The sequence below is a fragment of the Esox lucius genome, chromosome 9, assembly GCF_011004845.1.
Source record: "Esox lucius isolate fEsoLuc1 chromosome 9, fEsoLuc1.pri, whole genome shotgun sequence".
NCBI classification, from domain to species: domain Eukaryota; kingdom Metazoa; phylum Chordata; class Actinopteri; order Esociformes; family Esocidae; genus Esox; species Esox lucius.
The window spans coordinates 391,404-407,500 of NC_047577.1; the positions used below are offsets into that span (position 1 = coordinate 391,404).

Sequence of the window (16,097 nt, forward strand, 5' to 3'; positions counted from 1 at the left end):
AAAACGTAGGTTTTTTCAGTTGTGTTAGCTATGGTGTGCTAATGATTTGCCAATTATTGAAGACATGTAACCAATCATGAGTGAAAAACTCAAGTGTGTCTAAATACTTCCTAAAGCCAACAGCTGGGAGTTGGGGTGCAGTTGGGATGGCAAATTAGCATGAATGAGGTGTTCCAACATTCCAGAGAGGCGTGACCAATCAGGTCATGTGCTGCTGTCAATCAAGTAAGGAAAGAAAACTCCCAGGAACACTTTTTTAAACTGCTTTATTGGGTTGAAAAATAAATGGCACATTATGGAAAGAAAACACTCATTCAATATACCAATAAACACATGAACACATATAGAAAAACCATGCAAGGCACAGCTAATCAGTTTCCCTCAGTGTGGTCACGGGCCAATGGAACAGCCCAATGTTAGATTACTAAAAGCTTCAGAAAGGTGAATATATCATAAGAGCTGTGCATTTCATCATCATGAAAATGTGTATTAGATCAGTAAAGAGCTGTGCTTTTCATCATCATGATGATGTGTGTTACATGGGTAGGGTGGTGCTTTTCATCATCATGATGATGTGTTACATGGGTAGGGTGGTGCTTTTCATCATCATGATGATGTGTGTTACATGGGTAGGGTGGTGCTTTTCATCATCATGATGATGTGTTACATGGGTAGGGTGGTGCTTTTCATCATCATGATGATGTGTTACATGGGTAGGGTGGTGCTTTTCATCATCATGATGATGTGTTACATGGGTAGGGTGGTGCTTTTCATCATCATGATGATGTGTGTTACATGGGTAGGGTGGTGCTTCTTAAAAATCACCTTGAAGATGTGTATTACGCATGTTAATCTAACCATGTTTTTCTATAATGTAACATTACTTTAACATATCTTTTCAATATAAAACGTTTATTTTCCTTGATGCATGGATTACGGGAATGGTTAACAACAGCACAGCTGTAAGATGAGATAATCATTTCCCTGTAAGATGACTCTACATCTCTGTGGTAGCAGGTTTATTTTTGTAGTTATTCATTCATTATTAAGCTTAAATGAGTGAAGCCAGAAGACTGGCAACACCTGCGAGCATGGTTCCACTCTAGGTTTCTTCCTAAGTTTCACCCCTTTTAGGGAGTTTCTCCTAGCCACTGTGCATCAACAGTGTTGTTGCTTGCTCTTTGCGGTTTCAGGCTGGATGTTTTGTAAAAGCGCATTTTGTGACAAAAGGCGCTCTGTCTGCGTTGAGCTATAACCAAAACAAATGGTAAAGCCAATTGCCTAGCCTACTGCAGCCATGTGTACCACCACAGGACTCCTAGAGTAGCCAGTTATAACCAAGTCAGATCTCCAGTTCAAAAGGAAGAGATGGTTCTGAAGCATTTTTTTCTCAGATGTTTTTTTAATTAAACCAGCAGAATACTTTAAGGTAGTTCTAAATTGTAAACTAATATGATGGCGCATGTGGTATTATTACTAATTGTTTAATAATCCTGCCTGTTGAGACCCATAGAGCTGTTTGTGTTTAATCATGGAACAGAAACAGAACACAGTTCAGTTAGGGTGTGGCATGGGGACATCTTTTAGAGGTACACCATCAATTAACAAGAGAATCAATCCCCGCCTCTCTTGTTCACTCAGACTTGTTATTTGGGTCATTCTGACTCATTCTTTTTTTATCACTGATAACAAGCAAGTGAAGGATTCATTACTACAACCATATGGTGTGTGTTAACTATGTAGTGTGTGTGTGTGTGTGTGTGTGTGTGTAATTCCTCAGTACTCCCAGAGGGTAGCACCCTCTACCCCCTCAGCATTAGCCTTCAGCACCCCAGCATGGTCTCCTTTCAGGTAGCGGCCCCCTGGCGCCTGTATCGCCATCTTGTTGTAGTCACACATCTCAAACAGGAAGTAGGTGGGTTGGTCCTCAGTGCACACCACCGCTGAGTCCTCCCCCACACACCAGAACTTCCCCTGGGAGTCTAGAAATAAAATTATAGAATATGCACACAATATTACACAAGAACCTCCCCTGCAGTCTGACAATAAAATAACCAAGAATCGTATTTGTTGCCCACCCAGAAGGCCTTTGGTGTGTGTGTTGCACAGTATACCAAAACGGTGGCAATTTTTCAATACAATAAAATATAAAAATGGTACTAGAACTGTTGTGACGTTCAGTGGTCCTAGAAGCCCAAAGAGCTGAAAAACATATGCTGAGTTTTTAATGAGTCAATACACCCACAGGGCACACCCCCTGGATGTGACGCAACGTGCGTAGTGCAGCAGCAGTCATTTATTTCAAAGAGGGCGTTCCTAAAGGTTTGACGGCTGATGGCGACTGATCGCTCGATGGTTGTAGCACAGCTCCTACGCCGTTCAATATCCCACCTACATTGTTTCCTAATACCAGCCGTGGCATAGCAAGCTATTTTATGAACTCTACTTGTTTGTTAACAATTATTATTCCATGGAATCACTACAGTAATATCTTTGGAGAAAGTGTCTAAATGTCATTATACCTCATATCTTATGACAGTTCCGTTCTATAAGTTATATATCCATTGCCATGTTTCCTGTGGACTTACTTGTCTTTACCATCATAACAGTATTTGTTTTCTAGTTGTTTATTTAGTTGTGTAACCCTGTACCAGTTGTTGTATATATATCTTATTTCTTACATGCCTTACATTGTTCTTATTGTTCTTTTATCTCCTGATACTTGTGCTTTGTAAATCTTTTGAATAAAAAAATGTGGCGTAGCTCTGCTGCTCTCTTCTCAATTTCACGGTAGGTTCACCAAATTGCACCTTGACTCATATTTCTTCCCTGTTGGCACCAGCCACCGGAGAAACATATCTTCCTCCAACCGTTTTCCATTCTACATGCATCTCCCCTTGGCTCATCCCTATATAGCAACTACTGATGACAACAAAAAGATGATACGCAGCCAGACTTCGTTGAAGTGGAGAAGTAAAATGTATATTAATGGTGGAGTCTCTCACTGTCTAATACTAAGTTAATCCAGCAAATAGACGCTAATTAGACATGTTACCTACCATGCCACTGAGCGTGACAATTAAACACACCATCTGCACATTTAATACCTACAGCAAATTTCCAGTCAATTTAAGACAACTTATGACCTTAATTCACCTGATTTTATTTTAAGACTTTTTAAGGAGTCGGGGGAACCCTGTAGTCCTGCCAAATGAGTCCCTCTATCCAAAACGGACTCTCGAATGAGTCCCTCTATCCAAAACGGACTCTCGAATGAGTCCCTCTATCCAAAACGGACTCTCGAATGAGTCCCTCTATCCAAAACGGACTCTCGAATGAGTCCCTCTATCCAAAACGGACTCTCGAATGAGTCCCTCTATCCAAAACGGACTCTCGAATGAGTCCCTCTATCCAAAACGGACTCTCGAATGAGTCCCTCTATCCAAAACGGACTCTCGAATGAGTCCCTCTATCCAAAACGGACTCTCGAATGAGTCCCTCTATCCAAAACGGACTCTCGAATGAGTCCCTCTATCCAAAACGGACTCTCGAATGAGTCCCTCTATCCAAAACGGACTCTCGAATGAGTCCCTCTATCCAAAACGGACTCTCGAATGAGTCCCTCTATCCAAAACAGACTCTCGAATGAGTCCCTCTATCCAAAACAGACTCTCGAATGAGTCCCTCTATCCAAAACAGACTCTCGAATGAGTCCCTCTATCCAAAACAGACTCTCGAATGAGTCCCTCTATCCAAAACAGACTCTCGAATGAGTCCCTCTATCCAAAACAGACTCTCGAATGAGTCCCTCTATCCAAAACAGACTCTCGAATGAGTCCCTCTATCCAAAACAGACTCTCGAATGAGTCCCTCTATCCAAAACAGACTCTCGAATGAGTCCCTCTATCCAAAACAGACTCTCGAATGAGTCCCTCTATCCAAAACAGACTCTCGAATGAGTCCCTCTATCCAAAACAGACTCTCGAATGAGTCCCTCTATCCAAAACAGACTCTCGAATGAGTCCCTCTATCCAAAACAGACTCTCGAATGAGTCCCTCTATCCAAAACAGACTCTCGAATGAGTCCCTCTATCCAAAACAGACTCTCGAATGAGTCCCTCTATCCAAAACAGACTCTCGAATGAGTCCCTCTATCCAAAACAGACTCTCGAATGAGTCCCTCTATCCAAAACAGACTCTCGAATGAGTCCCTCTATCCAAAACAGACTCTCGAATGAGTCCCTCTATCCAAAACAGACTCTCGAATGAGTCCCTCTATCCAAAACAGACTCTCGAATGAGTCCCTCTATCCAAAACAGACTCTCTAATGAGTCCCTCTATTCAAAACAGACGGTTTATAATTAACCTAATATCAGTATTGAAGTCACAATTCTGGTATCGCGCGCGCGTGTGTGTGTGTGTGTGTGCGTGTGTGTGTGTGTGTGTGTGCGTGTGTGTGTGTGTACCTTGGAGGCTGTAGGCTCCGTCTTTAAACTCTAGCTGAAAAACATCATAGGAGGAGCGATTAGAATCCAGCGTTCCGGTGCCAGCCTTACGACAGCCAATGAAACCGTGTTCTCCGCGGAGGACTATGATTGGCCGGTTGATTAGCTTCATCAGAAACTGCTCTGACTCCCCTGGATGACAGAGGAAACAGATCATAATGATGGATTAGCTGATTAGATTTTTCAATAATAAATCAAAGCTCTAATGAAGATTAAATTAATTGGCCTAAGCTAGTAATGACCTAAGCTAGTATACCAATAAAGGCAAAGCTAAAACGCTAGTCTAGTATACCAATAAAGGCCATGGGTATATGCTAGGCTAGTATACCAATAAAGCCCATGGGTACATGCTAAGCTAGTATACCAATAAAGGCCATGGGTATATGCTAGGCTAGTATACCAATAAAGGCCATGGGTATATGCTAGGCTAGTATACCAATAAAGGCCATGGGTACATGCTAAGCTAGTATACCAATAAAGCACATGGGTATATGCTAGCGGTCTCCATGGTGACAGACTGACCTGCATTGTCGATGGTAGCGGCTAGCTGTCCGTTCTTCTTGGCAACAACATACTTCCCGTTTGAGGCTCTGAGAGACACCCTCCCATCTCGCCACTCCAAGTCAAAGAGGCAGTTAGCTGACCTACAGACACACACACAATTTTATTTTCTCTTTTGAGAGAGTGAGTGTGTGTATGTCTGTGTGTGTGTGTACACGTGTGTGTACGTGTGTGTGTACGTGTGTGTGTACGTGTGTGTGTACGTGTTTCCTTGCCATTTCAGAACCAAAAAGTCCTAACAAAATTTGTTGGTGAAAGGGTTAGGATTCAGGTTAGGTTTAAGGGTTAGGATTCAGGTTAGGTTTAAGGGTTAGGATTCAGGTTAGGTTTAAGGGTTAGGATTCAGGTTAGGTTTAAGGGTTAGGATTCAGGTTAGGTTTAACGGTGAGATTGAGGTGGGTGTTTTACTTTGTGGATGCGGTACATTGCAGTCCTCCTGTGATGGTCAGAGTCCAGTACTTCCCGGCCGCAGTCCGGAACGCACATTTTCTGTTCTCACGACTCATCTCCACCTGGAATACTTCCTGGTCGCTCTCCTCATCCTGATTGGCTGACAAGTCCATCCCTGGCGAGCATTATAAATTCATCTTAAGATAGCGGGTCAGTAACAGGAAAGACATGTCTTCTTTACAAGAGAATGGGTTTCTGAAAATGGGCAGGGATTTCGCAATGCTAGCTTCCAACCCTGAGGCATCAAGAAGAGTTTTGACTGGGAGCTGCTCTCCTGTAGCAATGGGATGGTCAACAGGCAAGAGTTGTCAAAACTAAGAGCTCAGGTAGGCATGCAGGGCAGGGGTATTCAACACTTGTCTAGTCAGCCTGGTGTCCCAGGTACAGCCTGGTGTCCCAGGTACAGCCTGGTGTCTCAGGTACAGCCTGGTGTCCCAGGTACAGCCTGGTGTCCCAGGTACAGCCTGGTGTCCCAGGTACAGCCTGGTGTCCCAGGTACAGCCTGGTGTCCTAAGTATACATAAGTCCCTGATTAGAGGGTTGCAATGTAAAAGTGGAGAGAAACTGGCTTCAAGAGACAGAATCAGAGAGAGAGAGGGACAGAAAAAAACTCAATAACGCATGCAGAGAAGAACAATTCCCTCTTCTGATTAATATACAGGAGAGAGACACCAAATTGTATAATATATTTTAACAAGCCACCCTGTCTCCAACACAACAAACCCCTCCAATGCCAAGAGGAAACCATAGAGAAGAGCCCCCCACAGCCAGCTGATGCTGAAACTAAGTTCACAAACCAATACCAAGCCAACAAAACATCAGGACACTTAGACATTCTGTCCCAGTCACTAAATTACAAAACTAAAGGAAAATCCTCTCACCTACTGGAAATACAAAACATACTAATCACTGTGATATTGTCAGAGGTACATACTAATCACTGTGATATTGTCAGAGGTACATACTAATCACTGTGATATTGTCAGAGGTACACACTAATCACTGTGATATTGTCCGAGGTACACACTAATCACTGTGATATTGTCCGAGGTACACACTAATCACTGTGATATTGTCCGAGGTACACACTAAATCACTGTGATATTGTCCGAGGTACACACTAAATCACTGTGATATTGTCCGAGGTACACACTAAATCACTGTGATATTGTCAGAGGTACACACTAAATCACTGTGATATTGTCAGAGGTACACACTAAATCACTGATATTGTCCGAGGTACACACTAATCACTGTGATATTGTCAGAGGTACATACTAATCACTGTGATATTGTCAGAGGTACATACTAATCACTGTGATATTGTCAGAGGTACATACTAATCACTGTGATATTGTCAGAGGTACATACTAATCACTGTGATATTGTCAGAGGTACATACTAATCACTGTGATATTGTCAGAGGTACATACTAAATCACTGGTTTGCGAAACACTGTAGATGACAGGATGTTTGGGATTTCATCCTTTATTGATGGTACTAAAGATCAATCATTATCGCTGGGAGACGTCGATGAATAAACGGTGGTGAATCCCTCCCACCTCCCAGAATTCCCATTTACCACAGTGTCTATATAAAATGCACATGCTGCCAACTTTGAGTTAAATTTTTGTATGTTTGAAGAGGGACAATATAAACATCACCGAATACTTTTCAGGAAAAACTATCTGAAAGGAATGAGAGACTCATCCTGCAGATGGTGACACATTTCCTGTCCTTTGCCATACAAACTTCCTGTTTCATCCCCTCCCTCTCTTTGTACCTCCCTCCCTCTCTCAGTCCCCCCCCATCCCCTTCTCCCTCCAATTCACCCTTTATCTCCCCTCTCTTAACGTGTCATTTTGCTTCTTCTGAAAGTAGCTGAAGGCAGTTCTACCCCCCCCACTCTGAGATTCTAAACTGGGACACCACAAAGGACAGATTCCATTTCTGCTGGAAAATGTGTTCCATGTGAATGTGGGGATGGAGGAGAGGTTTGAATACAAATACACTGACCGCCTTCCATGCTAATCAATATCTGGGTTTGATCCTAGATAGAAGGAAGTGTTTTGTAATTTACATGCTGACATTATCTAGTCATCAACAAAACAAAGCCTGGCCTTATTAGGATAACATTATTAACAACAATTAATGAGGCAAAATCATGAACCTCCCATCTTTCCAAGTCCAATGACCCCAGGAGAATTACCCCTGAGCCTAACCATGACCCCAGGAGAATTACCCCTGACCCTAACCGACTATGACCCCAGGAGGATTACCCCTGACCCTAACCAACTATGACCCCAAGAGGATTACCCCTGAACCTAACCAACTATGACCTCAGGATGATTACCCCTGAACCTAACCAACTATGGCCTCAGGATGATTACCCCTGAACCTAACCAACTATGGCCTCAGGATGATTACCCCTGAACCTAACTACTTGTTTTAGTGACACCTTGTTTATTCTGATTCAGCATCTAAATCTGACAAAGTGACAAAGTGCATCTGAGGGGAAAGTAGAATGTTTTGGCATCACCAGAGCGTGTCACTGGAGCACGTCACTGAAACAACCTGGGCCAGTCGGTTAAAAATTACAAATATCCACCTTCTGATGAAGCCTGGCTGATTGTACATGTTCAATTTAGCAGAGATGTTAACCAAGGTGCACAGAGAAATACCATAAACATTAATGGAATTCATGAATTGAATGTCCCTTAACACTATGCTGAGAAGAGACACTGCATGGTGAACTCACCTAACACACGGATCCAGAATATTAACATCACATTGTTTTACAAACACAGCAGCCCAAACAGTGACCCTTTAGAGGGCTGAACCCAGAAACAACAGCTACAGTCATCCACTAATCATCAGTAACAAACAAATCAACATCTCTAAATAACAACACTATAATTGATCATTATTGTTATTAAATGTAACCAAAATAAATGTTTATTTTCCATAAATGCTAACAAATTCTAAATAGAGCAATTAAATTAACATTTGACATTGTCAATGTTTTCCTTTGATTGACATCCTTGATTTTGACAGGTCCAGAATCAGTGCACATAGACTGACCAGAGACAAAATATTGGAAGTCAGAAGAAAGCCTTTTTTTCCTACTCTGCTGGAAACATGATTCAATCAGGAGAAGAGGATGAGAAGGGAGGGACAAGTCACTAATCTGTAGAAGAAAAGAGAGAGGAGACTAATCTGACCCTGTCTGAGCCCCTAATACCACGCAGTGAAGTCACCAGAGGAAATGTTCCTCTCCCCCCTCCTCATTTAGGTGGTTGAAAAGTTCCACTCATATTAACGACCAGTTAAGTTGACTTGTTCTCATTTACAGAGGTTCCGTCGGTCCTACCTTGCCTGGTGGAGACGTTCCTGTCGTTGGCAGCGGTGAGAACCACCTGAGGGTGACTCTGCTCCATGGAGAACAGCTCGTCCTTCCCGACACGGCTGCTCTTCCCACTCTTCATGGTCCCGCTCGGCCCTGACGGCGCCAGGTAGCGTCCCGAACAGTCCCGGAACGCCACCTTCCCGGAGCGGAACTCCAGGGTGTAACCGGTGTTCCTACTGGGCGTGGCCTCCAGACGGCCGGTGTTGGTCAGGAAGTGGTTGTCGGAGGTCTGCAGGTGGTAGCGCTGGTCCTGGAACACCAGCGTGATAAGGGAGTCCACGCCCCACGGTACGTCACGGTTGGTGGATACCTCAGGATGGTCAAGGTCAAGGTTCAGGTGGGCATAACGCTTCCTGGCCAGGCTGAACAGGTTCACCTGGAGGCAGGAGTAGCAGGTCCAAGCCCAGCAGGGGTGGGGTGTCAATCAGAGAATCACTTGTATTTTATAAAACCCTTTTTACATCAGTGGTTGTCACAAAGTGCTAGTTCAGACACCCAGCCCGAAACACCAAAGAGCCAGCAACAAGCTGATGCACAGAACAACTCCCTAGTATGGCCTGAACCTAGACAGGAACAAGAATTGGAGTGGGGGGTAGTATTACCTGTGGATGCATGGCCAGGTGGACACACCACATCTCTGCTGCAGACACGGTCTGAAACAGGCACGCAGGAGCACGTACACACAAACACACAAACACACAAACACACAAACACACAAACACACAAACACACAAACACACAAACACACAAACACACACAGTAACTCCAGTGATACCAATCAATCTTTCTAAATCAACAAAGCGCAGCCATAGATACAGTATAATGAGTCACACCACACACTAGGTCAACATATTACTCATGTACCTGAGCAAAGCAGCTGATCCGGTCTTCACTTCCTCCCAGGTATCTACCATAGGTCTCGGACTGCAGGGACCAGCGCCCGTCATCGTGCGCCGTTAGGACCCACCGACAGTCTTTGTCTCCAGACTCGCTCTCCCCTTTAACGTTCCCGTCTTTATCGGTTCCCAGATAGCGTCCAAGATGAGAGCGGAGGAACACCACGTTGCCGCTGGCGTCTCCTGTTTCGGCGGTGTTCTGTTCCAGCGTCCACATCTGCTTCTTCTTCAGGCTCAAGGCGGAGGCGTTGATTTTAAAACCAAACGTTTCAGCTGTTAGATATTTATTCCCGGCGTTAATGAGGCCGAGCTGTATCTGCAGGATATCACCGCCGCTGGTACAACACCCGTTGGAAGACATGGTCCTGACCTCGTATGCTGCGCGCACGTGAAGCTCTGGTTATTCAGTTCGTGGATTGAAATAGAGGTTCTTTGTGCTGCGTGTAAGTGATGGTCTGTTGAGTTGGCACGCGGGTGAATCTAGTCTGTCTCTACTGCATCTCCGGACAGCCTCACGCTGCAAGGACGGCTCTAATAACCCAAATGACGTCACGACCCCCCCCCCCCCCCCCCCCCCCAACAAACCGACATAGACACACCACCACCTGCATGCAAATAGAAACCTGAACTGTCAGTATGACCAGAGATCAGTTACAGAAAAATGTTTGTGTTTATGTAAAGACAGTGGAAGAGGGGTTTGGAAAGAGAGTGAGAGTGAGAGAGAGAGGCTAGGAAAGAGAAAGGAGGGAGGTGAGTGAGAGAAAGTGAGGAGAGGTAGAGCCTGAGAGAAAGCGAATGACAGAGAAAGATAGAATAAATGCCAGAGGGGCAGGTAAAAAAATTCCCAAAATTATACAGATTAGATACATTGACCTAAAGAGAGGCTACCAGACTACATGAGCACTGGGACTGACACTAAATAAAGAAATACCTTGACTATGTACAGACTCAGTGAACATGTCCTTGACTATGTACAGACTCAGTGAACATGTCCTTGACTATGTACAGATTCAGTGAACGTGTCCTTGACTATGTACAGACTCAGTGAACATGTCCTTGACTATGTACCAACTCAGTGAACATGTCCTTGACTATGTACCAACTCAGTGAACATGTCCTTGACTATGTACAGACTCAGTGAACGTGTCCTTGACTATGTACAGACTCAGTGAACGTGTCCTTGACTATGTACAGACTCAGTGAACGTGTCCTTGACTATGTACAGACTCAGTGAACGTGTCTTTGACTATGAACAGACTCAGTGAGCATGTCCTTGACTATGAACAGACTCAGTGAACGTTTCTTTGACTATGTACAGACTCAGTGAACATGTCCTTGACTATGAACAGACTCAGTAAGCATGTCCTTGACTATGTATAGACTCAGTGAACATGTCCTTGACTATGTACAGACTCAGTGATTGGCTTTGACTATGTACAGATTCAGTGAGCATGGCCTTGTGCAAACTCTGTGATTGGCCTTGATTGCGTACAGATTCAGTGATTGCCTTGACTGTAGAGAGAGGACACTTCAGGCAGACCTGTACAGACTCAGTGAATGTGGTTTTGACTGTAGAGAGAGGACACTTCAGGCAGACCTGTACAGACTCAATGAACGTGGTTTTGACTGTAGAGAGAGGACACTTCAGGCAGACCTGTACAGACTCAGTGAACGTGGTTTTGACTGTAGAGAGAGGACACTTCAGGCAGACCTGTACAGACTCAATGAACGTGGTTTTGACTGTAGAGAGAGGACACTTCAGGCAGACCTGTACAGACTCAGTGAACGTGGTTTTGACTGTAGAGAGAGGACACTTCAGGCAGACCTGTACAGACTCAATGAACGTGGTTTTGACTGTAGAGAGAGGACACTTCAGGCAGACCTGTACAGACTCAGTGAACGTGGTTTTGACTGTAGAGAGAGGACACTTCAGGCAGACCTGTACAGACTCCGTGAATGTGGTTTCGACTGTAGAGAGAGGACACTTCAGGCAGGCTTTTTTGTTTGGCAATCCATGTTCACACTGCCAACAAAATGATGTGGAAACAGCACTTCCTCCTGCCTGATGTATGACCACATTAGAGACACACAGTATTTTCCTTTGATCATACAGATGTACAAAGAACACTGAACACACCTGGATCTCTCAGGCAAAAGCAATGTCCAATCACAGCAGCAGGATTTCTGACCTGTTGTAGCCAGGAAAGGTCCACAAAAATCATAAACAACTAATATTTATATTTGTTTTGTTATGCTCCTTGTCATTGTCACTCTTTAGTTGGCAGGACCACTCTGTGGGCATTGTACTCTTACAGACCCTAGTACATAGTAGCTAGTACAGAGGGGTTATTCCTTACAGATCCTAGTACAGAGGGGTTATTCCTTACAGATCCTAGTACAGAGGGGTTATTCCCTACAGATCCTAGTACAGAGGGGTTATTCCCTTACAGATCCTAGTACAGAGGGTTTATTCCCCTACAGATCCTAGTACAGCAGAGTTATTCTCCTACAAATCCTAGTACAGAGTGGTTATTCCCTACAGATCCTAGTAAAGAGGGGTTATTCCCCTACAGATCCTAGTACAGAGGGGTTATTCCCTACAGATCTTAGAACAGAGGGGTTATTCCCTACAGATCCTAGTACAGAAGGGTTATACCCCTACAGATCCTAGTACAGAAGGGTTATTCCCCTACAGATCTCCTAGTGCAGAGGGGTTGTCCCCTACAGATCATAGTAGAGTGGAGTTATTCCCTACAGATCATAGTAGAGTGGGGTTATTCCCTACAGATCAATGTACAGTGGAGTTATTCCCTACAGATCATAGTACAGTGGGGTTATTCGCCTACAGATCATAGTACAGTGGGGTTATCCCTACAGATCATAGTACAGTGGGGTTATCCCTACAGATCATAGTACAGTGGGGTTATCCCTACAGATCATAGTACAGTGGGGTTATTCCCCTACAGATCCTAGTACAACAAGGATGCAACCAGTCTTACTTTTTACTTCTTACTTTTTAATGTTTATGCCTTACTGGACTGTGGTTCTGCATGCCAGTTTGGACTTTGGTTGTAAACTCCAGTTTTGGACTCTGGTTCTGGGTGTGCTCTGTGTGGCTCATTGGAACCATCAACACATTAACCTTGCTTCACCCCTAACCCCAAGCTTCAACAGTGTATCTGGGATTCGTGAGTTGTGCCATTATTTAATTCCACATGGGTGGAGATATTCAGAGCTGACAGACGCCTGCTTGTTTTCTGAGAGAGATGGGGGGTGAAGAGAGGTAGAGGGTGGAGAGAGGGGAGAGCAGAGGGGAGAAAGGTGGGAGAGAAGGAGTAATGAGGAGGGTGGATAGAGGGGAGAGCAGGGGGGAGAAAAGTGGGAGAGAAGGAGTAATGAGGAGGGTGGATAGAGGGGAGAGCAGGGGGGGAGAAAGGTGGGAGAGAAGGAGTAATGAGGAGGGTGGATAGAGGGGAGAGCAGGGGGGGAGAAAGGTGGGAGAGAAGGAGTAATGAGGAGGGTGGATAGAGGGGAGAGCAGGGGGGGAGAAAGGTGGGAGAGAAGGAGTAATGAGGAGGGTGGATAGAGGGGAGAGCAGGGGGGGAGAAAGGTGGGAGAGAAGGAGTAATGAGGAGGGTGGATAGAGGGGAGAGCAGGGGGGAGAAAGGTGGGAGAGAAGGAGTAATGAGGAAAGACCACAGACAGAGTTGAAAACTGACCAATGAAAAGTGTACAGACTGTAGATAGATATCAGATTGTAGATCTATCTATATAGTCTATATACATACAGAGAGATAGACTGTAGATAGATATCAGATAGTAGATCTATCTATATAGTCTATATACATACAGAGAGATAGACTGTAGATAGATATCAGATAGTAGATCTATCTATATAGTCTATATACATACAGAGAGATAGATTGTAGATAGATAGTAAATAGTAGATCTATCTATATAGTCTATATACATACAGAGAGATAGATTGTAGATAGATATCAGATAGTAGATCTATCTATATAGTCTATATACATACAGAGAGATAGATTGTAAATAGATATCAGATAGTAGATCTATCTACATAGTCTATATACATACAGAGAGATAGATTGTAAATAGATAGTAAATAGTAGATCTATCTATATAGTCTATATACATACAGAGAGATAGATTGTAGATAGATATCAGATAGTAGATCTATCTATATAGTCTATATACATACAGAGAGATAGATTGTAAATAGATAGTAAATATATAGATACAAGATATATAGATAGATATTTGATCGATGTAGTAATAATGATAATAATAATAACTTTATTTGTATAGCTCTTTTCTAGTACAGTTATACAAAGTGCTTAACACACAATAAAAAATATGAATACAGTAAAAAAAATATATATGAAAACGTATTAATTTTTAAAAAGTACAAGAAGTAAAAAGAATAAACAAAATATAAAATCACAATGATAAAATATTTGTAAAACCATCTTATAAAAAAAATTTTTTAGTTGAGATTTTAAAGAATGCACTGACATAGCATCTCTGACATTCTGTGGTAGGCTGTTCCAGAGTCTAGGGGCCCAAATATCAAAGGCCCCGTTCCCTTTAGTTTTCAGTCTAGACACTGGAACAGACAGAAGTCCTTTTTCATCTGATCTGAGAGGCCTAACAGTGCAGTATGGGTTGAGCATGTCACTAATGTAATCAGGTGCCAGACCATGAGGTGCCTTAAAAGTGATTTGAAATGTTAAAATCTACTCTGAAATTCACTGGTAACCAATGTAGAGCTGCCAACACAGGGGTTATATGAGACCTTGATTTAGTCCTTGTAAGTCTGGCAGCTGAATTCTGTACAACTTGGAGTTTACTTAGGGAGCAGTACCGTGCACAGACATTCAGAGGGGCATGTGCTGAATCTGAAAAAGTGTGTGGCGTCGTCGGCTCACACGGACCGGCGATGAGTTGGAGTGAGTGACGAGCACATCTGGGTGAAGCACCAAGGCAGTTGGGCACTTGTCATCTGGAAGGGGCACTAGGTAGCAAAGGGGCATGTGCTCTGCACAGGTTGAGCCTTAGCTTCGCATGTGCCTGTTAGGGCCAATAACTTTGGTTTTATCAATGTTTAACTGAAAATTATTGGACCTCCAGTTTGTAAACATCTTCCAGGCAATTGTGCAGAACACACAACTTGCTCAAGTCATTTGGCTTAACCGACAAATACAAATGATAGTACCTAATGGAAGCATATACAGAGAAAACAGGATTGGCCCCAGGATGGAACCCTGTGGAACACCACATATGACAGGAACAGAGGAAGACACATAATTGTTAATCAACACTACAAATGCTCTATTTGACAGATACGACTTGAACCAATCTGGTGTAATCCCTGAGATCCCAACACAATTTCTAAGTCTGTCAATTAAAATGTTGTGGTCTGTAGTGTCAAAAGCTGCACTAAAATCTTGTAACAACAAGACTGAACATTCTCCAGAGTCAACATTCAACGACAAATCATTTGTAACCATTATAACAGCAGTTTCAGTTCTGTGTTTCTGATGAAAGTCTGATGGGAATTTCTCAAAAATAAAAAAAAGTTACTTTGCAACAACTTTCTCTAAAATGTTGTATATGAAGGGCAGCTTGGAAATTGGCCTGTCATTATATAAAACAGAGATGTCAAGATTCGTTTTTTTAAGGGGCTGAACACATGCTGACTTAATAATCAGGTATTGAACCTGTACGGAGAGACCTGCTTGTGTCCCTGACTATGTACAGTTGGGTTAAATACTTTTAGACAGGAGTAAAGAACTTCAATACGTTGCAGAATATGGTTTATCATTGATGTAATATTTGCAATTTTCTGATTAAAGAGGTTAAGAACGTTCCCCAGTCTACAGCAGTTAAGGCCATGTCCTGACTGGTGCTGGATTAACAACACGGTCAACAGTTTTGGGTTGTGACAGTTTGCTGCATTTAGTTCAGAAAAAAACCCAGCCTTCATATTCTAAATTACCTTATGATAAGATAATAGCAGCTCCTTCACATAGATGTAATGGATATGTAGTTTAGTCATTTTCCATTTTTGTTCTGCTTTCTAGGTCTCCTTAAGGTTTCATATGTTCTCATCTAACCAAGGGTACAGTTTTGTTTCAGGCTTTGACCTCGATCTAAAAGGAGCAATTTCATCAAGAGTGCTATGACATAGTTTGTTGAATCTATTTAGTGATACATCAGTACAACATGTGTCATATAGGTTTTCACTCTGACTAGGAA

General features: G+C 43.1%; 1 protein-coding gene across 1 annotated transcript; it reads right to left on the bottom strand.

The window, feature by feature from the left end:
• Window positions 1-249: 249 nt before the first annotated feature.
• fscn1b (fascin actin-bundling protein 1b) lies at window positions 250-10,371 on the bottom strand. The gene is made up of 7 exons (XM_029122117.2): window positions 9,787-10,371; window positions 9,525-9,575; window positions 8,887-9,298; window positions 5,475-5,631; window positions 5,028-5,149; window positions 4,467-4,637; window positions 250-1,982 (listed from the first exon to the last, which is right to left on the bottom strand). The coding sequence occupies exons 1-7, from the start codon at window positions 10,177-10,179 to the stop codon at window positions 1,777-1,779; spliced, it is 1,512 nt and encodes a 503-aa protein (XP_028977950.2). The 5' UTR covers window positions 10,180-10,371; the 3' UTR covers window positions 250-1,776.
• Between the last annotated feature and the right edge of the window lie 5,726 nt (window positions 10,372-16,097).

Coding starts and splice junctions, on each gene's coding strand:
- fscn1b (XM_029122117.2), bottom strand. CDS start 10,179: ATGTCTTCCAACGGGTGTTGTACCAGCGGCGGTGATATCCTGCAGATA. Junction 5,632..8,886: donor GAACGTCTCCACCAGGCAAG/GTAGGACCGACG, acceptor AATGCTCGCCAG/GGATGGACTTGTCAGCCAAT. Junction 4,638..5,027: donor CGCTACCATCGACAATGCAG/GTCAGTCTGTCA, acceptor TCTGTCATCCAG/GGGAGTCAGAGCAGTTTCTG.